Below are 26,234 nucleotides of genomic sequence, written 5' to 3'. Positions count from 1 at the left end.
TAGCTCCCTAGACATGACATGGCTTCAGTGTGCATGGCTGTGACATGGACTGCAAGCACTGCAGGGCAGTGGAGGAGAGGGCGAGGGACAGAGGAGAGGGCAGGGGATGGGAGAGCTACGGCCATGGGCCTGGGAATCTGCTCCAGCCTTCCCTCCAGGCTTTGGTTGTGTTTTTCTTTTTTTTTTTTCTTTTTTTTTTTTTTTTTAATTTAAACTTGTTGTTCATGCCTCGGCGGGTTTAACCTTTAGCTGACCTAGTTATTGAACCAGGGCAGCTGGTAGCATCTGAGGGAGTCAATATTTCTCCTTTGTTGATTGCCATTTACTGAGGAGCAAACAGAAACTGGTACGAGGCTGGGCAGCACACACAGAGGGGAGCCTGCGCTGGTGCTGTATGCACCAGGACCTCAGCAACTCCTGATGTCCTCAGCTCTGCTGTGCAACCAGCTTCAGTCCCTGATTACAAATGCATACCAAAAAAAAATTGGGGAGTGGGCTAGTGCAATGCAGGGACTTCCTCAGAGGCTACCAGCTGCCCTTCTGGCCAGCAGCCTCCTGTTCCTTGTTGCGTGTGCTACAGAGAGGGAGTGACGCGGAGACAATCAGCAACAGGAAAATTCCTGCGCAACCCTGTGTCACAACTTCAAGGAGCATGGACAAAGGTATATTTCAAAGGTAAGTGGTCAAATGCTGCAACGCTGCCAGACACTGCATATGAAGCTGGGAGATGGCACTGGCACGGTGGTGATGCTGTGAGCTGGCACTGAGCTCCAACAGCGAGCAGTGGGTGGGAAATGCTGTGTGGCAACTCCTATGCAAACTGGGGAAGCTGGGATTTATGGTGAAGGCTATAATTAAAGATATTCATAAGAAGAAAAGTATAAACAAAAGGTAACCTGCTAATTTAAATGACCCAGCCACAGGTTTTGACCCTGAAGACACTGAAGACCTTGGGGCTGCCTTGACTTTGTGGCTTACAGCAATGTTCTGCTGGTATTAGGTATAAGTAGCAGGTCAGCACAACAGTGTTCTGTACTTGACATCCTGGTTGCATGTTCCTGCTCTGAACTATAGTCCTTCTTGTGTAAGTGTACAGTTCCTCCTGAGTGTTAGGATTTTTTTTTGGCACAATTTGAACAGCACAACCTCCCAAAGTATCTGAACTTGCACAAGCACTTCTTTGTGCTGGTCCAATTTCTATTTAGTTACACCCCACTATACAACTGAGCTGTCATGTACATCACCGATGAGCTCACTCCAACAGTCTTTATATTCTGTAAGTTGTTCCTTCAGTACTTTATGATCTTACCCAATCCCCCCAGCTGATATTTCAGCTCAGGCTCTGTCTCCTGGTTTTACTGTGCCTCTCTCCAGCCATGCAGTATGACACAGAGCAACGCCCTGGGTAGTTTGAACAAAATAAATCCTAATACTGCAATGGTTGTGTACATTTGCCAGAGCCCTACACTTTAGCAGCTAAATCCTGTCTTCTTTTACTCCTGCAGCCAGTCCTGCTTTTTAACTGGTATAAAACTTTTAAACTCGTATAAAAGTTTCTAACAGGTATAAAAATATTTTTTATCCCACTGAGTATGGCTGTACAATGGAACCAAATACACTGCTTTATTGTGTCAGCAAATTTCTCATTTTTCAGGGAGCAGGATTTGTGGCTCCTGGAAAATATAGGTCTTTCAGTGGACTGAGGCTGAGCTTGCTGGCACTCTGTTTATGTCCGTATTCTGCTTGTTGCCAGATTAGGATAGAAAAGGAATACAAGCAAAGTTGTTCACCACAGACAAGGGCTCACTGTGCCCTGTCCTCTTTTTCCACTGAACAAACTTTGGAAAGGCCATGAGAGGTAGTAAGCTAATATTAAAATGCACTAAGAATTAAAGCCAGTCATTGAAATGAACAAGAACTTACCTGTGCACTGCAGCACACATTTTTCCATGGTAAAAAAAAAAAGGAAAAGAGCAAATAATTAATGCTTCGGTCGTAGAGAAGAGAGCAAGAGAGAAGGCAAAATCTCTGTTGAAGAAATCAACTAAATTTATGTATGTTGTTTGTGCTCCATTTATGGTGTTCAACTTTCTAAGTAATAAGTTTAGCTGAAGGAAATATTTGTGTAAAAGTGCATATTAAAGAAAAGTAATGAAAAATAAATTATAAAAATGTCAGTGGTTATGTATGCTTTAAGGGAACTACTACAATGCAGTGCCAAGGTAAAACATAAACTAATCAACGCCTCTTAAGCTGCAAATACAAAATCTTTACAGCAAATTGTTTTTCCTGGGGATTTGCGCTTCAGTAATTATGTGCTGAAATTTAGCAAAAGCTTTCACTATCAGATAAACTGAAGCCAAATTTACAAACAGAAATATGCACTAGTCAAGTTTTTATATTTTCAAAAGGATGTAATGAGGTGTAAACATCTATGAAATACGTTTGACTTCAAAATCCTATTGAGCCAAAGCTCGGCAAAGTCAAAGGCAGTTAGCTGCCTGGTCCAGAGGGCACCTAGCACCACTGGTAAATCTCTGTGTCTCAGCTCAGATCCAGCCACACCAGTATTTCTATCCAGGTGCAGATCAGGGGATTTTTGGTTAATGTACATTTGAGATTAGAATTTGACCATTTAAAAATGCAAATGGAAAAAAGCTGGCAGTGGAAAAAAGCAAGAGAAGGGTGCTAAAAAAAATATCAGGGCTTGAAATCCCAGCATAATCAAGTTGCAGCCTGGAGTGACTGGATAAGAGGGCGTGATGAGTGCTTGCCTTGGAGACGTGCTTTGGTGCTGCCTGATTACAGGTACATGGAAAACTGTTGCAATTCCTGAAACTTTATCCCTTCCCTGAGACAGTCACCTTCTGCTCCACCTGAGCTATCTACCTGTAATTCATATTGATTCAAATCCTTTTTTCTTCAGCTAGGGGGAAGAATATGGCATGTCTACCCAGGCCACAACAACTGGTGGTGGCTGTCCTTTTTGCTGCTGAGGTAAATCTGTATTGATAAAGCATTTGCAAATGCCTTCCTACAAACTCCCACAGCAATTCCACTAATAGCTGGTTGCTGTTAACAGGCTGTCAGCATGGCGTCAACAGTTTACTATGCTGAGGACCAAAATGTTTTAATCTAACTCGTGAAGGTACATAAGAGGAATGCAATGAGTGTGACATTCTGGTCAGAACAGCTGATCAAATGTCTCTTCTCACATTAAAATATAAGAACTATAATTTGTTTCTCCCAAAAGAAAGAAAAAAAGCAGCCAGGTAGAATTATGAAGATGCTCCTGTTCATCTAGCAATTTTGTGGTTAAGGTTTTTATTTTTTCATATATGATGGGATTCTCTAAATAATGACTTGAATTAATGATTGTATTAGATTTAGTTAGACCAGTGCCCTGTTTATCGGAGATTTTTGTGCCTGTGGAGCAGTAACTAAGTTTCTTCTAAGTTCCATCAGTTCCTTGCTAATAATGGAGCAGATGACTAGTGCAACAAGTTACTTTGGTTTAAAAGTTTTACATATGCGACTCCTGAATGAGTTTTAGAGCAAGATTAAGATTTTATTCCATAAGTTTAAAATCTGCAGAAGGCTGAAAAGCATTCACATGAATCATCTCCTTAAAAGCACTATTCACTTCCTCTATCACCACTGAAAAGGCACAGGGTTCCCTACAGCACTGCTATAAAGGTGCAATTTTTCGTCAGCTGGGGAGGACCAAGGTGTTGTGCAGAGTGCTTGTAGGTCCTGTTGCCGGTGACATAAGCTGTCCCCCAGTGACTTGTCATGAATAGCTATCTCAGGCAGAGCATACATGGAGAAACAAAGCATATATGCTAGTACCTGTTTTCTGAATCTTTGCTGACTGCCAAGTATTTCTCAGCGGGTTGAGTGCAGAGATGCTGCTTCCTTGCTGTCATTCATCCATCATCTAAATTAGGTGTTTTTTAAATGTTTAATCACCAAAGTATCAAAGCCTTTCTCTGCCCAGTCATGCTCTCTGGCTATGGAGCCCCAAAATGATGGGAATCACAGATTGAGGTTTGTGTGGAGTTAGAAGTGGATGGACAAACTCAGAATCAAGCCTTCTCCATAATGACAGACTGATAAATCACGTCTGTTTTCCTCTACAATGCAATGACCTAATTGAGTCATTGAGATGTATGGTGTGACAGAATAGCATTCCTAAAAATGCACATAAAATATAAATCCATCTTTCCTGTAAGTGCCTGGGCAACAGCTGACTTCTGTGACTCACTTAAGAGAAATTCCATGGGAAAAAGGTTAGGCTTTCTCTGGGATGAAAAGAAAAAGAGTAAATGACATAAATGGTGATTGTAAAGCAAATCTCTGCTTAATATCCCCTGTCTGCACTATATGAAAAGGAAACACAGTCAGTAAAATTTCAAGTGCTGCAGTAAGTTCCCTGTCTTTGAGAGGTGAAGAGTACATACTCCCACAAACAGAGCTCGGCTTTGAAGGTCAGCCTGGGAGCACTGATCCTTTTCAAAAGAGAGAGGGAGTATATCCCGTCTGAGACTCTTGGCATGCTGGCTAAAAATCATGGATATTTAACCAGTAGCTTTTTCCTTACTCCAATCAGATGTCAGTATGATGTGGAGTAATCTACAGTGGAGTCATGGCCAAAACATCTTCCCCGATTGGCTGCAGGGAGAAACAGTCAGAGTGGAAAAAGTGTGTGGACGGCCTACGTGCAGTTGAGTTCAAATGCACAGTGTTTGTTTATGGAAGCTTATATTCAGCTGTACCATCAGCTGTCTCAATTATAGTCTTAGACCATAAGGGGAATAAAACACTAGAATTATGTTTGAGAACTAGAGAATTATTTGTAATAATTCAACAGAAAAAAGGCAGATTGATATACAGCAAGCAGGGCTGCTCAGAAACTGCAGAAGGAAGATATGAAGAGCAGCATTAAATGGCCTACTCACTAAAACAACAAGGATCTTCATTCTCTCTGACACTGATTTGGAAAAAGACACACAAGGTACCAAGATGAGAAAAAGGCTGCAACTGAGATTTTGCAGAAACCTGGCTTTAGTGGTGTATATGTTTTCTTGAATTTCTGTGATTTAGAGGGATTTTTTTCTGCACTTATCTTGTCTTTGTTTTCTTTGGAAATTGCATCATAGTGCTTTCTCTGGCTTTGGTAGCTACTTCAAGCATGGTCCAATTTAAAGATTATATTTTGTTTTGAGAGCAAGTGATTTCTGTTGTTTGGATTGCAAAGCTGGGGAGGTTATCACTATTATCTTTAGGGGGATGAACCTTAAAACTGGGTAACATGAATAGCCTGTGCCAATACTAATACCTCACAACAGCTTTATGTAGTGATTTGAGGAGTTCTGATGGCTCAGTAAATATTCAATAATAGTCTCAAAATCATCATTCAGATTTCTAGTCCCCTGCTAGCCTGGGAGGTGCTCAGTAGGCTTTTGCAGACTATCACTACAATGCTGTGCACAATGCAAAGTGAGAGGATTAAGTGATCCACAGTCCTCGGATCTGATTCTTGCATCTCAAGAACCAAGAACTTCAAGAGGATCTTGAAAAAAAGATGAAGGCCACATGACTGGAAATGCTGTACTCATGGCTGAATGCGTTTACCAAAGGGCTGGAAGGCGTGTTGATGTTTCTGAGTACTGCTCCAGGTTGGAGCAGACTGGCAGACTTGAAGATGGTTGAGTCATCTCCTTGCAGAGCTGGCAGAACAAAAGATTACACAGAAAAAAAGGGGACTGAGCTAAAGATAGTCACATGTCCCTGTCATGAAACACAGGGAATGAAATATGTATGGACCTGCAGAGCTTTTATACTGAGAGTAGGCTAATACAGTACTAATACAGCTCTGGCTACATTGCATGAGCATATTTTGGTAGAAAAAGTGAAGAAGCAGCATCTTGAAAATGAGGATACATGAAAGGGAAATAATATGAAAATGACTGGCATAAAGAATATTTTTTGGTTATAATTTGTATCAAATCTATCTGTTTAGAAACAATTTAGTAGTTCAACACAAATGTTTGTGTAGTCTTTCCAAGCAGAGTAACAAGAGTAGTACTGATTTGTTTTTCCTGAATCAGGGGTACAAATCTCACTCTGGGAACCCGAATGTAAGAATAAATAATATTGATATTCCCCACTACATGTGGGGAGCATTACAGCTGAACCACAGTAAGTTCTGCAGGCCTTATTTCGGCAGAATTCTGAATTCTAGCAGGCAGAATGTAAGCACTATGAGACAGCCACATTAATAACAGTTTCCTGTAAGTAAGGGTTTTGCAGAGGTGATAACGTGCTAGGCAGCTGCCTGCCAGAGCCAGATATAGAGGCTATAAGGTTTTCCTTATTTCTTTCTGGCTACATTGAAGGACATTGTTAATGTGTAATCATCTCAAAGGCAAGAATATCCTTACATTGGTACAGGGATACAAGGAAAGGGGACTTGTGTCTACCCCTTTTCTTTGCTATGACAACAGGATGGCTTTTACCTGGCCATTTACTAGGAGCGTCCTGGAGATGTGTGCTCTGTGCCTACCAAGTTTGCCTCCTCCTTTAGGTACCCTGGAATAAAGGCTGCCTGCACAGTTTATCTGAGGACACTAGTAGGTTGAGTATTGTGATTTCTACTCTTCTAAACCCTACAAAAGTGATTTTGGCTACACCCTTATATACGACACATATCCTCTTGATGGAGTGAAGAAAGACTGAGGAAAAGGCAAGAGCAGAAGACAGTGACCCAGACTCATCAGCATGTGATGCTCAGGCTATGTGCAATTTTGGCCACTTTCTTAGTTCTGCTTGGGATTTTATCAGCACCCATTCACAGTGCTGGAGCACTGCTGGGCTACCTGTGACTCCTGCTACTTACTCATCACGATGTTCCTCCCCATTCTGGAGGAGGTTGCTGCTGCCTTCTGATACATAAAGTAAGTTTGTTTAGTTTTCTTTAAACAGGAAGGAAATTCATTCCATCACATTCCCTAATATAATCAATCTGTATGTTGCCTTGAACAGTACAGGCTTCGGATTATCTGGAAGTGAAGCAGCCAGATCACCACTGAAACTACCCCCCTAAAGCCCAGACTACAGGAGCCAACCTTAACAAGTCATCAGAATTATCTTAGCTAGGGACTTCATCTTCCTAAGCATCCAAACTAAAGAAGCACAAACTGCAGTCTCTGAGAAATTACTGCAAAGATTCAAACTAGCCATCCTTCTGACTTCCGTTGAGTGATGTGCTAAAAAATAATTAAATTTCCAAATCTTTTGAAAAGAGCCCTCTTGAGGATCTATTGGAAGTTCTCAATTTATTCCAGTCATTCCCTGAACAGCAGATAAGCGAGTTGTCTTGAATGCAGAGTGGATCACGTTTATCAAAACTATGTTGCTATTCAAAGCTTGCCTCCTCTGTGCCCCTTCCCATGTAAGCTGAGAACAGTCAAGCTCCCAGCCTTAAAAAAAGGCATGCATGCTTTTGCTCACTGGCCTAAGAAGTACAATGGAGAAGAGGCATCCAGACTGAAAGCATTTTACTTTCACAGTACGCAGCCTGAAACCTACAACTTTTTCATTGCTTAAGTAACTCCTAGCCATTTTAGTGTTAAAGGTCTGAATCTGTTCTGCTCTCACCCTTACCCTACCAGTCACTGAGTTCAGTGATTAAGTTCACTAGTGTGGGTTAACAGTTGTGACCCCTGCTCTGCAAAGGAAGTTTTCTAGTAGTGATCTGAACGTAACCTCCCTTCATATCCCTTTTTACCAAATAAAACTATGTGCACATGGAATGTAAGATGGAGAAGAGTGTGAGGGAAAAAAAACACCTCAAAGGCAGCGTTTAGCTCCTAAATGTTTCTAAGCTTGAAAGCATTCTCCTACCGATTCAGTCATGAGATTTTCTTGCTTTCTTGCTCGTGTCAGGGACACTGCTCACAACCTCAGCTTCCCTGGTAACTTAACTGTATTTAACTGTTCATTTAAAGATAGTATTTTTACTTTCCACACCTTGTTTTTATTGGCTGCCACCTCTTTTTCCCTGTAAAAGGTTTTCTTGTCAAGAGGCAAAATAGTTAGGTATTGCAAAGCCATATGATATTTTGACCAACCAGAGTGGCACTAAATTAAGTAAGATATGTGGCTCTTAGCTTTTCCTCACCTTTCCTGTGGTCTCCCTTTCACACAATGCCTGCCGAAAAGTGGAAGTTGGAAGGCTCTGTGCAAGCGGACTGTAGCAGCAGCAAAATAATGGCCAGTCCATCTCCCTTCTTTCTCTCTTGAATCCAGCGTTCCAGAAATGCTGCCAGAAGTTGTTCTGGGGCCGTCTGGGATTCCTCATTTAGATCATACAGGAAGTAGGAAATAAGACTAATTTAATGGCAATTTTGTTATAAATCAAACTAAAATAATAAAAAGACCTACCTGTCAAAATTAGATTTTGTCAGACAGCAGTTTCTATTTACCTTACACAAGTCAGCTGGAGAGAATGAGATCATTGTGGATAGGCAGAACAGTCATAAAACTCCCAGAGCAGAAGCAGGAAAGGAAACTTCGACCAAAACCATTCCAGTAACAGAGAATATGAAATCTGATGTCTTCCCGTAGGGGAATACTTGTGGGACATGCTTCTCTGGTCTAGCGGTTTTCCCAAATTGCCACTCTAGGAGTATCCACTAGGCTTCTGAAATCACAAAAAAAGTAGGCTTTAGGGTAACTATTGTAAAATACATACTGACCTCCCCTCCTCTATTGGTCATACCCATGTGACACACTTCAGTCTCTTTAATACCACAGGCTTACTTCAGAGGAACATTTTTTACATTACGATGTTTTGTTGACATAGACACAAACACTCACATAGCTTCAATTTCATAAACACATTTTTCCTCTAGTTCCTATTAATCCCACAGTAAATGTTTAAAATTATTTTTCTTTTAGCCAGTTTTCCATTATATTCTTTTCTGCATCCCTAAACTATAACAAAAGCAAGACTTTAAATTAGTCATTATGATTAACTGTCCATTTCAACACCTCTCATTTGAGACTCTGGGAAGCATTTTATAGTTTATTGGGTGATGGGACTGAAATCTTTACAAGATCAACCCTGATCAGCAGGGTTTACAAGAGATGCTCTGAGGATTTATTTCTCAGTTTCTTGTGCCTATATAAATCACGTAAAAATGAATGCAATGAAAGTGAAAAAATGGGAATCAGACCTTTGTGTCCACCAGAAGCAGCGATGGAGGTCTAAAGCATCTGGCTTGAGGCCAGGTCAGCAAGACTTATTCTCTTATGATGCTCCCTGACTCCTGTAGTGCAGGATAGGACTTTGAGGCTGGAGCAATCATGTCATAAATGCCAAAGGATGGACCACAGACAAAAACTTAGCACGGCTTTTCATGGGCACTCATGTCTTGCTGCTCCGTCTCAGTAAAGGAATGTAACTCTCCTTGTAATTTCGAAGCCACTCATTCAATCTTTTGAGTAATTATGGGATGACAGCTGATTATACCCTGGAAATGCTTGCTAACACTATTAATCTTTTGCTCATATGGGCTGTTTATAGCTATAATTATAAATGAGTGAATGAAGCAAAGTAATTTCTGATTGGGTGGCTTGGGAAAGAAACTATGACTATAGCCCAAAGGATTGACTCAGCACTCAACAGGGAAAGATGCTGAGCATCCACTGAAATCAGTGGGGTCTCAGCGCCCCTGAGGAGTGCTCAGCACATCTCGGCAATGGGCTGGATCGCACCCATAATAACAAGACTGGGGCGGCAACTTAAAGAAATGTTCTTATTGAAGTTGAGGATAAATTAAAGGGAAGCAACCAAAGAGAAACTATTTTCAGACAGCAAGAGTAGAACTTCAGTAACATTTAGCCTGATCCTTGGAAATAAAATGTCTATGGAGGATTTCTTATTAGGGCTGAAGTACTTAAAAGGCCCTTATTAAATGCTCGTATACTTATAGTAAGTCAGGCAATGCGATGCACATTTTAATGCCATATTATTGCCAGATGGGCCTTTACGTTCATATTGATGCATTTCTGAAAAAATATACATACTTCTTTTTTTTAAATTCTAGCTTACTTCTAGTATTTCATTGGCTTGAGGTCCAATTAAAACAGTCACGAGCATCTAAACAAAATATATCTGAAGAACATTTTCTTCTACGACTGAAAAGGGATTTTTAAGCTATTACTTTGAAATGTTAATTTCTAGTAGTACTATTCTATAATAACAAAGTTCTATTTTCAGCTACCCCTGACTCATGTAAAATACTGATAGGTGTTGAATTTATAATTCAAACCCAGTATTTTCTTTTTAGAAATTACTCAAGGTAAATAATATAACTGGAAAAGTTAAGTATGACTTACTAGGTCAAAGGTGTTTTACTAATCTAATCTCAAAGCTAAACGCAGGGCTACTACTTTAATATAATAAATTAGATCAGTGATATAACCCCATGAAGCAAAAAACTTGTTTAATTCTATAGTTTGTATGCACTTGACCCAGGCAATGAAATCACAGGGCTATGGAATTACCTCTGCAACACAAAGAGAGGGCAAATTTTATGAAACTAGAAAGATATTTGAGGGGACAAACTAGGATAGAATGGGACAGGAATTAATTTGTTCTTCATAACAAATGACTAATGACTGCCACTATTGAGAATACATGGGGAATGACTGACTTTTAACCAGATAAAATAGACTTTTGGCTATTATATGTCAAATTCATTATCTGTTTGAAAATTCTTTAGGAGCTTTGTTGAGGTAAGGGACTTAGGAACCTTGCTTGATGATTTATTTTTAATTCTTGGAATACTGCTGCTGGTGAATTGTTAACAATTCCTTCTGTGCCATGGCTTGCCACAAACCAGCCTTGTTATTTTTCTTTTCTTTTGATTTTATTACTGTATAATGAACAGTTTTAGTGTTGCAAGATTAGGGAAGGAAGTTCATGTCACCAACAATGCTCCATTTTAGCACCTGTGGAAAAGGTATTCTAGTGGGGCTCCAGAATAAAAGAAGATATTTTGAGGCCTAGATGCAAGTTGAGGGGAGTTCAAGGACAGGCAAGCACAGCAGGAGCACAGACTGTGTTCTTCTTAAAGACAGTGAAATGAAAAGCAGACAGAGGATGTGAAAAAGGTCTCTTATAAGAAGCTTCTCTAGTTTAGAAGGCAGATTCCTACAACAGCACCTAGCTCCGTCTGGCTGCAGTGATGGGCTGGTGATGCAATGAACTATGTCTGTTTCCATTCCACGTGGCACCAGCTATATGCATTTTGAAACATAAAATTGTTGGTGGTTTATGGAAGATGGAAGTTGCCAACCCCATGATGATTTCTTACAGACAATTAAGAAAGAGATGGGGAAAAGGAGGTAGGGGTAGGCAGCTACAGACAGGGAGTTACTGAAACTGCAAAAGAACTATCTAGGCATCTGAGGAAAAGGCACTGAAGGAATGGAGTTTACTAACAATTCGGGAAGCTGTTGTTTTCTGCAGAAGTGCTGTAGAATTTTGCCTAAGTATCTGTCAGCTGAATTGTAGATATTATTGCTGATCTGTTGAAAATGCACTGGGTCTAAAAAAAATTAGTTTGGCAACTGATTGTGAGGTTACAGAAAATTGCTTTTCACAGTGACTTTCTGAAGTGAGGACTGCTTGCAGTTGCTCCCTTTTTGGTTTTGCTCGGTGTTGCTGGAGTTGTAGGACAAGAAAAGCCCTTGGGCTCCCATGTTCATAGCCCCACAATGAACATTAATAACTCTCTCCCCTCCTCCGTGCCTACTTAACCAAACTGAGTAAATTCTCATGAAGAAATTGCCTTCTTGCAGAGGAAAAGGAAGGTTTTATTCTTTATGAAAAAGGCTTGATAAAGTCAAAAGTCAAAGGAGCAAATAGTGACAACAGCAAGAATGTGAGATTGTTTCTTGGGACATTTGTAGGAATTGTTTCTGGAGTTAATCTCTAGTATAACGTACGTATATGCACATTATATTACACACTGTCTACGTTATTATTTAAAATGATTTTGATTTGAGGGTAAGTTCCTACATAGCTTTACACTTAGATTTAAGTGTTGAGTACACTGTAACAGTAGTACAGTACTGAAGCAGCTTACAACAGCACCAGAAGAGCTGAAGACCCTGCTAACCACCAGCTGCCAGTTCAAGCCTTGAAGTTGGTATTTCTGGACAAAAGTAGCATTTCTAACCCAAGTGTCTGTGGAGGCAGGGCGAGACAGAGCCCTTGGGCACCGCGCAGCTGGCGGAGCTCAGCTCTGAAGTTTCACAAGCATTTTCCCTTCCATCGGCCAGTGTCCGAGTGAAGCCTCTGGGGATAGGAGATGTCTTGGCCACATTTGTCACTTTGAAAGCAGTGTTTTGGGTAGCTTTCAGCTCTGTTTTCTCTTGGGGGGCAAAGCTTGCATTTTCTAAGAACAGTCAAAAATGAAATTAGCTTTCAAGAGACCAAGGAAAATCACAAGAAAATGTAAAAGTTTCTAGTCAAAGTCTGGGCTTGCACTTACAGGTACGAGCTGTGTTTATATCACAGTTCTCTCAACCTGTTTTCCTCATACATTAGAAATCTGTCTGCCAGCTATTTCCTTTTCTTTCATTATTGCATATTTACATCCTTCTTTCACTAATTCTTTTCATTCTTCCCTGCTACTCTTTACATGTACTTTTTGATAACAAAATGCCTCTTAGGATTTCTCTCGGATGCTCCCTCGTCTTTATGCCCATTGGTTTCCACCTAACAGTGCTATTTCAGGACCTGTGTATAAGTCTCTGGCAGAACTAGCTGCTGCTTCTGACAGAGGTGAGGTGCCAAGCTGTGATTTCCCAGAGCACTGTATATGTACGTGACACTCGGCTGCTGATTATACCCTCAATTCTCAGGGCTGAAGCTTCGTCTGCTTCCTGTCACGTCCGTGGGAGCCATGACATCATCTCCATGGTATTCTGAAATGATGCCCAACAGTCCTGTCTTTTCCCCCTCAGACTTTATTGACGTAATCTATCATTTCTTTCATGGTTGATGGTATTGTGCTCTACATGTCTCTTGTGATTTAACTCCTTCTCGATGAGTTCATATTTTTTCAGCTTTGTAATTACATTTTCTTTGTATCTCCAAGTACAAGTGTTACTGTTAAGCTGTTCTGGATCTGAGGTGAGCTTTGATCTGTTGAGGACCTCTTTTGAAATGCTTGTTTGCCTGTTTTCTACCTTAAAACTGTAGCTGTAATATGATAACTATTTTCTCCATCTTCATTTTTCACAAGCCCAACTTCTTATTTGAAATCTCGAACTTGTTTTAAAAAAGAATGGAGATAGAAGTACTTGCAGTATCATTCCAGTGATGGCATTGCTCGCTTTCAGCTAATGCAGTCTATGTACCTACAAAAGTTGATCAGCAGCAGTAAGTGCTGATTCTTGGAAGAGTGAGCAGAGGCCGTTCCTGGATGTGTGCATAAATGTGGTCATACTGTCTGCATTCAGAAGTTATGTGTTCTCTGGTGAATCTCTGCGTGCCTGACAGAGGTGGTAGGAGAAAGTAGGTCACAAGTAATTGCCCAAGAAACTGGAGGGTCTTTTCTGTTTCTCCTATAGTTGGCAACTGCAGCTGCATCACTGCATGAATGCATTTTCAGTATTTCCCAACTGCTGCTTTCGTGGGCCTTTTCTCTTCTAGGAGCTCCTTGGGACCGGGGACCCGAGGTTTGCTCTACCTCCCTCCCTGCTGTGTGTGCTGCGTGGTCCAGAAAGAATGAGCTCTCCCAATTAACTATAAAAGCATCTGGGCACGTAATGCAGGCTCTGATTTCTGCTCTGGGTTCCAGACAAAAGCATACAGTTCTTATGGTTGCAGTAGCCAAGGTCAAGTTTTCCCTTCTTTCCCCCTTTTTTCTTTCCAATGTGGGTCCAAAAAAGCACATCTGTTAGGCCCATAGAGACATTTAGGATAAAAAATGAGGTGTTCTATGTGATGATTATGTAGGTGGTTCTCAAATACATGAATCCTGCTTTCAGCACTAATTTTTGTTTTGGATTATGCCTTTGGTCCTCAAGTAATATTTCCAAGGTGTAAATCCACACCGATTTCGATAGGCTGCCATCTGCTTTTACAATTTTACATGACTTTTAAACATTTAAGCTGTTGTTTACAGGTGGTTTTTTTTCCTGAATATACCTTGTATCGCAATAGGAAAAAGAGTGGGCCAGTACATCTTCTTCATCATCACCGTGCTTGCCTTCAGTAATTTGGTGATTTAATGATACACGTGTAATAGTTTTTTGTGTGTTAAGATTAGACCAACGAACTGTGTTCCTTTATGGAAATCTGAATGCTAGAATGCCAGAGCCTTTGACAGGTATGTCGCTCACAAGCAGAGTGGACGCGGTGCCACCAGTGCTCTACGCCCACGGGCGAAAGGGTTAGATTGGTTTTTGTTGGCTCGCGGAGTAATGGCTTCCGTTGCTCACAATCTCCCGAACGACATTAAATTTTCGGGAACACGTTTATCGGGACGTAATGGCGGCCAACAAAACCACTGCCAAGATGTTTGGAGGGGGAGGCGAGTACAACTCCCCAGGCGGCCAGCACGGTCGAGAACGTTTCCAGGAGCGGGTCGCTAACCCCAGCTCGGCCCCGCACCGGGGCAGGTACCGGGAGCGGAGGCACCGCGCTGGGCCCAGCCGGACTCGACCCGGAGCAGATGCCGGCTCCGCACTCCCGAGCGGGCCGCCCGACCCGGCCCGGCCCGGCCCGCTCCGGTCCGTTCCGTTCCCGCGGCGGCGGGCTACCGCCTGCAGCGCCGCGCACCTACGGCGGCGGCCCGGGCGGCTGAGACCGAGGCGGGGCTCGGTCGCTCGTCCCTCCCCCGGCGGCGGCGGCGGGGGCAGCGGCAGCGTGCACACGGGCGCGACGGCCACAAGCGGCTCCCGTTGCGCCGCCGGGTGCCCTCGCTGCCCGGGTCCTCCCACCGCCGTATAAAGCCTGGGGCGGGCGGCAGCGCCCTTCGCTCCTGCCCGCAGCGGAGGAGGAGCGGCAGCCCGGGCGCGGCGGCTCCCCGAGCTACCGTTTTTCCACCCTCCCCCCCCCCCCCCGCCCCCTTTCTCCCCCCCGCTCTCGGGGGCTGGCGGCGCGGGGAGCGGCGGCAGGCCGGCGGGTGCGGAGGGGGAAGATGGCGTGGAACGGCGCCCGGCCGCCGCGCCTCCTCCTGCCGCTGCTGCTGGCCCTGGCGCTGCCGGCGGCGGCGGAGCGGCGCCCCGGGCCCGGGCCCCCAGGTGAGGCGCGGGGCGGCGCGGGGGCTGGGGGGGGGGGGGGCGGCGGCGGCGGCGGCGGAGCCCCGCGGCGCGGTCCCGCCGCCTGCGGGAGGTGTGCTTGGGCGCGGCGAGGGCGGCGGCGGCGGGGATGCGCTGCCGGCCGGGCGGTACCGTACCGGCGGCTTTGTGCCTCCCGGCTCGGTAACATCCGCCAGGAAGGGAAGACCTTCCCGTCCCCTGTGCGGAGGCTGAGAACCGCTGCTTTCCTCGTTTATTCTCCCCTCCCTTCCAACCCCCTCCCACGCTCCGCACTTTCTAATGCCGCTCTGGGCGCCGGAGCGGGCTCGGCGGTGCGGGAGGGGGCTGCGGCGCCGGCCGGGGCAGGGCTCCCCAGGTTGCTCTCGAGAGGAGCCGCTTGGCCGAAAGTGCTTTAACCCGCCGGAGTGAGTCATACAGAAAGAGATGCGTAACCCCCCCCCCCCTTGAGAAAGAAGAAGATTCCTTAATGGGAAGTGAGTCTCCCTGACTTTCTCCCCCCCCCCCCCCCCCCCCCCCCCCCCTTTTCTTCCCTTTTCCTGAAACAAGGTGATGATGAACATGTTTTTCCAAGGCTGGGAAAAGCGTAGCGTCATTTGCTGCTTCTCTAAACTGTAGCAACGGCTGGTAAAGTTTCCAACTTCATGCAAAAGTCAGCTGGAGACTTAAATGCCCCTTCCCGTCCCTCGGAGGCTTGCATGCTTTTTGCTCGTTGCGTTTTGCAGTCACTTTAGCTTCAAGGAGCCAGAAGATAGAAAGAAATTTTATCTTCAGCATGTAAAAGAAAAGAACGTATACAGGAAATTCCCTCAGAGAGAGGTGTCCAAGCACATGTATGTCCAACTATACGCCAAAACATATTTCTTGCTCTATTACTGTTTTGGAATCTGTACTTCTGATGTTGATTCTAGGCATACAAAGGTATTTCATCCCACTAGATTGTTACCACATGAAATCCTAAATAGTTTCATTTCTTGGCTTGTTTACTCAAGAGTGTAATCAAGTTATTTTTAATATCCAGCTTAATTTACTTCTGGTGGGCAGAAGGAAACTCCTTTTTGAGAAGCAAGTTGTGTCAGCAAGTTCTAGTTTTGATAGGAAAACTGCTGACTTGGTTGATAACTAGTGTAAATTTTTATTTTTTTTTTTAAAAAAAGGTGTTGATGAATACCAGACTCAACTCAATGAGCTTCTCATTTCCAGTTTTCTTAATGCTTTGCTGTTTTTAGTTGTTCAGAGGATTTCTCTGAAGGCTGTGGTGTGCAGTGTAGCTTGCAGTCTGTCAGGGGCGCGTGAGCATTACTGTTCAGCTTTCACTGTCCCTCAGAGGTGCAGCCTATGGGCGCATGTTTTGAGGAAAAAGTTGGGTTCCTATGCCTGTCATCAGGGCAGTGAGATTGTAAGTCAAGCTCCTTTGGAAATCATTTATTGCAATCATGGTTATATTTTCTCAAAAATATCTGTTCAGATAATGCTTTTTTTAGCTACGTACTTGAGTTGTAGGATGTCAAGCTCATAGCTGGCATGGTAAGGATTTTTCTTTAATCCTGCTGATGTTCAAAGGTGTGAAAAGCAAAGAGTGCGTAGTCCAGACAGCACTGTATGATTCAGCAAACCAAAAATAGACTGCTGCATCTATATAAAAAATGAAAATGATGCTACAGGAATGATCGTGCCGGAAAGCACCAATACATTTAGGTATAGGTGTTCACAGAGGAAAATCTTAATTCTTTTTAATTTAAACATTAGCAGCCTGAATTGTAGCAGACTGCTGAGTTGAAACCACGCCTTGAGTAGTTTCATGACCCCAAATACTGCCTGCTGTGTTACTTGTTTTTATTCCAGTTCTAACCCTTCAATGTTTTCCCTGAGTCTCTGCTGTATTGCTTGAGGAGAGGCAGACCTTAGTGTGCCTCTAGTTCTAAAAACCTGGTTTTTAATTTCTAGTCTCTTGGTACTTGTACAACTTGGTGTAAAGCAGCATGCAAAGACACCCTGTCAGATTTTAAAGCGGTCCATTAGTGTTGCTTGCTTCAGAAATAAGCTGTAACAAGAGTGTCTAGAACTGATGGCTGAGCTGCATCTTTATTTCTTAATAGGACTACTGCTTTATTCGAAAGGGCTTGGAAAAGTTATAGCGAGAGAACTGCCTGTTGCACAGCAGTGGTTACTTGAGCGATGAGCATTCAGCGCGGCCCTGTGGCAAACCATGTTTGCAGAAATCCCTCCTGTGCTCCTTTGCCTCAGCTTTGTGCTTCAAGCAATCGCTAAGAGCACTGTTGAGCTCTGAAACACTGACTCCTGTATGGTGAAGATACAAAAGTTTCTCTGTTAAGACAACAGCAAAAATATTTCCGTTGCACCGTACTTGCTGCGTGCATGTTGCTGTCACGTAATGCAGTCCAGGACGCACGGAGAGTGAGTGGAAAAGACATTTGTCATCGCACTAGAAGCGGACACTGGTCTTGGCAACAGATGTAAATGCAGTTCCCACCTAAAACGTTTTACTCATCAGCCGCTTGCACGGGAAATGGCTTTTCTGCCTTTGAGTCTGTTCCCCAGAGCGGCTGCGGGGACTTGGCCGGCTGGAGCGTGGCTGCGCTGAGGCGTTGGGGCCACAGATTGTGGCGGTGGCAAACGGGCAGGCTTTGAGGTGGGCCCCATGGTTGGTTGCTGTCTGTATGTGCTCCTGAAAGGTGACGGGTGGGAGGGTGGGTCGGGAGGGGGTTTGTTGTGGGGGGGGCCCCAGCAGCATGGGTGCCTTTCCAGAGCCAGCCTGGCCGGGAGGCGCGGGCAGCCCGGCGGGCTGCGGGAGCGCTTTCCTCCACCCCGGCATCTGTCAAATGCTGGTCACAAATGCTTCGAGCAGTAATTGGTGACTGGTCTAGCTGTGCAAGGACTCACTTGGAGATACAGCGTGTGCTGTCGCCACTTCCATTGACTTTTTTGGGCTCAGCCAGAACAGTCGCTGTGACAGTGAGCGATCGATAGGCCTTTCCCTCTGAGGCACCTTGCACAAAAAAGGGAATTTGGTCATTCAACCGTCTTGATGTACTTCTAATAAGTACCGAAAGATTCGGCCTGCTTGGTGGAGGAGAGGCCATCAGTACGGCACTGCCTCTGTCTCTCTGCCTGATTTTCTCTTTCTTGCTTCTCTGCTGATGCTACTTTTGCCCCATCTTGCCACCGCAGTATCTAAAACTGCTACATAAACCTGTGTTGGGGAGAAGTGTCCTCTAGGTCTCTTGGGAGTTTTGTGCCCTTTTTTGTGAGGACCGTACAAAAAAGCTGCCACCTGGTTCTTACAGGTGAAGGGTAAAGGCAGAGAGTGATGTACTCGGGACCAGACCCAGCAGAGGACAAGGTCTGGGTCACCCGTGACCTGGGGGCACCGTCATACCCACTGCTGGGGAGTGTTTAGGAATGCGGGTAGCATCAGCGTACACCACTTCAGATGGGTAATGATCACTCATGTAGATATCTTTAGGCTCCAGCTTTGAAATAAATGGAGAATAACAAATGAAACGGTGCCTAGTGGGGGGTGTGTGTGTGTGTTTGGAAATTAGTTAAAAGTAAGCGAACATGGCTATGGAGATACAAAGCAGCAAAGTCGTTCTTCCATCACTTATTTTTCCCTTGAAAATACTTGTCCTTGAAGACACCCGAAGTTGGAAGTCTGAGTTCTTCATAGCACCTGGTTTAGAGACTGCACAATACCAGTCTCTGTTCCAAAATAAAACCTCTACAGTGGGTTTGGTTTTTTAAGTTTTTTTGGCCAGGCTTTTCTTTCTTTCCTTAGGTGGAGGGAATATTTAGGCTGTGGAGGTAGACCACAGTGGTGAATGTGACATTGCTTCTCTCTGCCATGTGCAGTGGGGTTGGGCAAGATCATTGCTACTTTGACTATAAAATGCATTTCTAATTAAAGCAAGAAAAAGTAAAACAGTTGTGATCTTTATCATCAGCATTTGATGCTGTAAATTGCAGTGTAAAGGTATGGTGGAACAACCACCGTGGTTGTCTGAAACAGGGAGGTTTAGTGTTAAATGCATTTCTGTCGAGGATCTAAAAGAAAAGATTATTTCTCAAAGTTTTTTTTACGTTGGTAGCATATTCTGGAGAGTCATGATTTATGTCTGAGTTCTTGGCTTTTTCCCCTCACTGCTTACTTAAGCAAAAGTGACTCAAGTCTCTTCATGGGGAAGTGTTTAGTTGGTCTGTTGAATTAGCACTGTTATATTGTGTAATCAAAACCAGTATCTTTCCATTTGTGTATTGCTGCTAGTCTGAAATGTAAATTACTTGACGTGCTGCTCAGGTCAGTTCCGTTGTCATGAAGAGTAAGTATGGTCGCAATAAGGGCATTTTTGTTTTCATTTATAATGTCAGTTTTATAGTTTTTGAGGGATCAGTTGCAAGGCAAACAAGTTTGAAAGTGAAGGATATTTTTGTTCCCTCTTAATTTAAAAATAGAGTGTGGTTCTCTCCAGCACAAAACACAACTTGACCAAACAGATCAGTAGCAGGAATGTGTCTGTATGTGTGGGAATGTTGTAGCTCTAGAGAATAAATTGACACTTAATCATCAAGGAATACGTGCTTGCAAGCACAGCTTGACACCACAAGTGGCTTTAGGTGGTTTGATAGAACTGCTTCTGTAGTATTTCCTTAAGGTGAATTCAATTTTCAAAATATGGATGATACTGGTCATGAGGAGACTACATATGTAAAGTCACTGTTTCATCCCAGATTTCTTTTTTCCCAGGAGCTAGAATTCCTTTTACGATTTGTAGTAGAAGGAAAAACAAACAAATGACAAGCCCACTAAAGAAACAGAGTAAATCTTCTATTTGATCATCAGAGTAATCTGGCGGCTTCATGTTCTCAGTGTATGTGCATGCCTGTGTGCCTTTTTTCATATAATAATGTACTGGTTCCAACTGAGCACTGAGACTGCAGAAACTTAGGTACCTACTAATTGTTGAAATATTTAGATTATTGACAAATTATACAGTTGACATATTTGATCATTTCACTCTGTCTCTGCTTGAACCAAAATTAAAGATACTGTGTATTACTGTATAATTTCTTTTAAAACACATGACTATTTTTATAATGGAGTACAAAGTAATTACAGACCAATTTCCTTAATAGTTTAAGGCTAAACAGTGGAACTGTGCCTTGGCTTAAAACATTACATTCAAATTTATAGGACAGTTCTGAAGAACCCCACTTTATTTTAGTGGTTGGCTCACCAGTTCTTATGGTCTGCCCTTTGAAAGTATTCCAGGGTTCCTTCTTAGACAAGTGGCAAATCTGTTGGTCCACTGTGGATTTTCTTAGATGCGGAGGAATAAGTGGTGGGGGTGGGGAGTACTTTTTGATGGTAGCACTGATTCTTGCAGTGTAACTGCAAGTATATTTTTAAAGCTGACATATGCAGTATTTGTAATTAATGCAAACAAACTGTAAGAAAAAAAGACAGAAAAATGCTAAACAAAAATAGGTTTGGCATTTAGGTGCCATTCCTCTGAGAATTAATTCTGTACCTGTGGGTCTAAGTGTTAATGTACTGAATGAGCCCATTAGGGGTTCTCACTGAAATCAGCTGCGCAGAAAATAATCAGTATCTGATAGATTTGCTTTTGTGATTTTTTTTACTTTTTTTCTGGGGGGAAAAAAAAGGATTGTTTAGTTTTGTAGTTCACATGAAACTTTAATACAGCAAAAGTCTTTTGTTAGGCTGTCTTCGTAAACAGTTTACTAATTCTATTTTAGATCACTTTGAAGCAATTGTACACGTGTTAGATCAGGACCAGGCCCATAAATTCAATAACTGAAGTTGCTGGGTCAAGTTTTTGATGTTAAAAGCATGTGTAAATATATGTCATATGTGACATGTCAAGGTGTCATGTGTCAGAAGTAGGACAGACATTTTTGGTGCTCTTTCATGATTTGAAGGACTGAGTTGTTCAAGGCAGGGCACCACCTGTATCTCACAACTGTGGAGTTAAAGTTGCTTGTTCACACAGAAAAGGGGTCTTTGAAAAGTACAGTTTTTTTCTCTTTCCAGGGTTGCATGGCCTGTGTTTCTGTTTGCAGAATTTTACATGTCCAGTATTTGGACATAGGGCCAGATGTGAAGCAGTAGGGCATCTTTTTCAAATGAACTGACTAATCGGGGTGGTAGCGTTCACTGACAACAGGAACCACAGTGCAGGCATGAAAGAGAGTTACGTGTCTTCGGGATGGCTCGAGTCCCAGTTCCAATTTCTCTCTCTTTTTTTTTTTTTAATTTTTATTTTTATTTTTATTTGTTAAGCAAAGACTAGTCTAAGGAGAAACTGTTGCTGCAGATCTTAACTGCTGAGTTTCATTGATGGATTGATTAGCTTCGGAGGATGGACTTCAACAATCCCTGGTGCTGTGTGTGACTGCTTCTGTTTAAACAGCTGGATTTGCTAAACATGGGCTTAAGAAGAAGCATGCTCTTCGCTAGATGCATGTTTATGAGAGACAGTGAGGGCAAGGCTACAAAAAGGCAGAAGCTGAGTAAACTTTCTCACTTAGACAGCTGATGTTAATTGTGTCCTGCTCTCAGCTGCACAGCCCCGTTGACAGTTTATAGCAGGGTGATCCAGTCGGCATGTTCAAGCAAGACCCAGCCTGTGCCATGACTCCATCCACTTCCACTCAAGAAGATTTTTGTGGTTTGATTGCTATCTGGGCACTAATAAACAGCTGTAACCTATCTGTTCCCTGCTTGTCAGGAAGTTAGGCAGCTCTTATTGGAGGAGTTGCTTCATGCATGGCAATGATGTAATTTACAAACAGTTGATTCTAATTTTTTTCTTATCTGGGAACTAAGGAACGTGTCTTATCTTTTGCTTTACTACAGAATAACTGATTCAGTAAACAGGGTCTCATCCAAGTCCATTGAAGCTGATGGAAAAACTACTGCTGTTTGTATCTGGTTTTGTTCAGCTAGAAAATGAGGAAATCTTGCATTACAATGAATGCGAGCCTGAGCACCGGCCACCGCTGCACCCGGGACTGACACGGTTGATTGATGAGTGCACATACAGGTCTTAATGAGCTCTTGTTGACCGTATATCCAATACGACTAAATTAAAAGGAAGTAAATTAAGAGTGGAGACAGAATCAGCTTTCAAATGTTTTCTGAAATCAGTTGTGTATTAATACTGGGAGTAATCACTGATCTTTGAAAGTGTATGTATGCATATATAGGTATACAGAAAAATAGTTACAGAGATACAGTCTGTGGGTGGTTTTTTATTTTTTTAATTTTTTTTAGAACTGGATCTATTCAACAGTTGATTATTTCCATGTAAACATTTTAGATGCTGTATGTATGTGACATCAGAAATGATGTGATAAAAGACAGGCAGTAAGCAGCAGCTCAGCAGGCTTGCTGTTTTGAGTCAGTACGCATGGAAGAGGGAAATGCCTGTTTGCATCCCAGTGCGTTGTGAATTAAAGCATGAGAGACTTTCTTTGCATGAAAAATCTTCAGTGTTTTCATAACAAACCTTAGATTCTGAAATGCACAGTTGCTGTAGCGCTGTTCACCTCTTTGTAAATGGATGTAGATTGCAGATGGTGTTTAACAATTATGGGACTCTTGAATGATAAGTCTCTTTCTAAGTCTTGGAAAACTTCAGTTTGGATTCAGTTAGTAGAAAAGAAAAAAAAATAAAAAGAAGAAAATTTTAGTGTCCTGTCCAGGGGCTGTGTGTTAGCAAGTGCTAATCTAGCATAAATTCTATATTATGAGAAAATTCAGAGCAGCTCTTGCTTAATATAAGCATGCATTTCTGATAACTTTCTAGCTGCTTTGTTCCTCTGAAACACATGAGAAGAGGGAGAACCCTGTAAGAGGCAACACTTACAGTGGCTGAGGAAGTTGCAACAGTACCAGCTATTCAAAAGTAACTGAAACTGGGAAATTATACATTCTATATTTCTTTCCCTAGACAGCTTCTGAAAACTTTCTGCCTTTACTAGTCCTGTTCCATGGCTTGGGACAGTGTTGGGAATTTTGATACCAATAGCTATTGCTCTGTAACTTCAGCAAGGTCCACAAATAACCTGGAGGAGCACAGGAAGGATCCCTGATAATCATAAATGCCAATTGTGATGATAAACTATTTGCAACAGGATCAGGTGGTAGCAGAGATGATACCCGTGTATCTACATTAGTTCTGCAATAACTATGCTTATACCATCGAAAGACAGACATCTATTTACTTTGTTTTAATTTGTCTGGTTTAAAGTGGAGAAGGTATATGTCTGCTAACAGCTAGCCAAGAAGAATCTCGTACTTTTTTGGAAATGACATAATGTTTGTGCTGCTCTTTGTATTTTGCAGTAATTCATATATGTATTGAAGTGCAGTGATTACAAGGAGGGTTGTGATCCAGAGGAAAACAGACCAAACTTGCAAAGAGGTCTGTACAGAAAGGTCTGCTTCTTCAAAATCAGGCCTTTAAGATTTATTTGAAGCATTGGTTCTTAGAAATCCATCTCTCTCACACAAGAATGTGCATTGGTGTAGGAAATCAGTATGTACTACGTGTTTGGCAACCCATGACTGTTCTTAACCTGCTATCTGTTAATTCTAATTTAATCTTTTATTTTAAATCTTACTTTCCAACCTTTCATGAGTTTTTCAAGAATATTTTGTCTCGCCTTCAAGGATACTTTTTAACAACAATCCAAGCATGCTATTAAATTGCAGGGGATCCAGTCTTAGAAGGTGATCATGGCTGTGGTTAATGGACTTTGAAACCAGCCTGCCTCTCTGGGAAGCAGTAAGCTGTGGGATGAGTGGAAGCATGCAGCAAAGTGTACTGTGTGGAACAGAAGTTGACTGTATAATATAAAGATCAGGTTAAAAAAATCCCAGAACTTCCAAATATGAAGTAGTATTGTTTATGCACCAGTGTCTTTCCCCCTCCTGGAGTGTAATGCACATTTTTTTCCTGAGAAAAGATGACTATCTTTGCTATTTCAGCACATTGTCATGTTTCTAAAGAATCCTGGGGGCAAATAAACAGCTGTTGGGTGGCTCTGTCTTTTTCCTCTTTATGCCAAAAATTTTATTTTACCAGAAACTATTCTTTGGCCTTACTACTTTCTTTGACCATATGTTATCATACAGACTGACACTGGTAGATATATATGTTTAAAATTTGTTTTTTTCACATTGTGTACTTAAGATCTTCTTTCCTTGCTGCTGGATTACATTAACCTAGTATATGTATGTAGGTATAATTTACAATCTTGATTATGTTGGATATGATGGGTTTCTTCTGTCTCCAGCTGTTTGACATCTTTTGAGAGTATGCCGGTTTGCAAAAGCTTTCTTTGATGTAGAATCTTAAGTTTAGGCTGTAACTCCTATTTATAGGGGGGGGGGGGGGGGAAATAATTTCTTTTTGAGGAGTCTCATATTGCCTTGAGTGATAAGTGGAAGATTGTATTTTGCTAAAAATCTGGATTTTGAAAGTGGTCTTTGATATTTCAACTTTTTAGTTGGCTTAATAGTTCTTTGGGTTTTGAACATACGGTCTGAGCCCATATAAATAGGAAAGGGAAGTTGCTGTTGGTACCATCGGTGAACCTCTAGCTATCTGCAGAGCTTCAACAGGTCTTGGAAACATATGGATGAATTGGTTTTAGTAAAGTCATCAAAACTGCATGGGAAGAGAATTGGTTATCATGACTGTATTGACTCCATACAGTATTGTGTAGCCCAATGATCCATTTCAGTTTTTTGAATGCTTTCTTTACTATTGTGGGCTTAAACCTCGTGCCGCATTCTCTTTAAAAGCTCTTTCAGTTTTGCAATTAATTGGGAACTCAGACTGTTACGTTATTCAGTTTTATGGAGGAAGCAGCAACTGAGCCTCTAAATAAGATATTTTCCAACAGGCTTTATATCAGCCATCTTTTTTGATCTCAGTAAGTTTTGTCTTGTTCAGAAGATATTGTAGAGTATTTTACATTTTCCAGGATATCTTCCAGCAATATAATTCATCTGTTAGAAAAATTATGGGAGATTAGTTGTATAGCGACACTGTATTCATAAATAGTGTTTAAAATTTATTCTTCCAAAATTAACCAGTTTTATCATGAAGTTATGGGCAGCTCTAGTTCTTGAATCCCAGTTATGGATCATGCCTTTGCGTACTGTAAGCTGACCTGCACACAGCTCAGCCCGCACTATTATCCTTTTATTTGCCAACTCAAACATGTTGTACTCAATAGCTTATCAGGGCAATGATATTAAAACAGCATGTTCTCCAAACAGGGCTGGTGACATGCTGGAAAGCACCCACCAGGAGCTTCTAGTGTGAAAGCAGCTATGCTGAGGGCAGAGCTGAGGACTGTGATTTCTCTTCCAGGCACAGAAATATTCCCCTTTTACGGGAGCAGAGTGGCAAGGAAACTGCTAATTACGTTTTGTTTCTAACTTGAACTACTGTGAAAGACTCAGAACATGGATTTTGTTGATGGACTATGTGCTTTAGGTGAGGTGCATAAGGAAGGGAAGTAGAACTTGTTGAGGACAATTCCTCTAGTTGACCTTCCCATTACTGGCTGAGTACAGAAGTTGGAAGTGAAAGTACCAAGTCAGGACTCATAAATTTGAGAAGATTATACATGGGGGTAGGTTGCCTGCCTGGGAAATAAACAGGCATACTGAAAACTTAAATCCAAAACCAAACAGCTTTTTTCCCCCTTTTTCTTTCTTTTTTTTCAACAGTTGATCTGTGGAAACAATAAATAGTAGCAGAAATGCAATCAGAAGTCTGCAGTTAGTTGGGGCTGTTTACTGCCGCTCTGACAGCTACTTTTCAGTTCAGCTT

General features: G+C 42.3%; 1 protein-coding gene across 3 annotated transcripts in view; it reads left to right on the top strand.

Moving 5' to 3' along the window:
- Positions 1 to 281: 281 nt before the first annotated feature.
- PLOD2 (procollagen-lysine,2-oxoglutarate 5-dioxygenase 2) overlaps positions 282 to 26,234 on the top strand; it is a 72,825-nt gene continuing 46,872 nt past the window's right edge. For 2 of the 3 annotated variants that reach the window (XM_049802897.1, XM_049802896.1), the window contains exon 1: positions 14,979 to 15,327. In XM_049802897.1, the coding sequence (XP_049658854.1) occupies positions 15,225 to 15,327 (103 nt within the window). In that variant the 5' untranslated portion in view covers positions 14,979 to 15,224. Of the gene's footprint in view, positions 676 to 2,926; positions 2,998 to 14,978; positions 15,328 to 26,234 lie in introns of those variants that run through there. The other variant, XM_049802898.1, reaches the window with a different exon arrangement.

Source organism: Accipiter gentilis, chromosome 6, assembly GCF_929443795.1.
Source record: "Accipiter gentilis chromosome 6, bAccGen1.1, whole genome shotgun sequence".
Lineage (NCBI taxonomy): Eukaryota > Metazoa > Chordata > Aves > Accipitriformes > Accipitridae > Astur > Astur gentilis.
The sequence above is the reverse complement of the archived record's forward strand: the minus strand, read 5'-3'. Positions and strand labels throughout refer to the sequence as shown.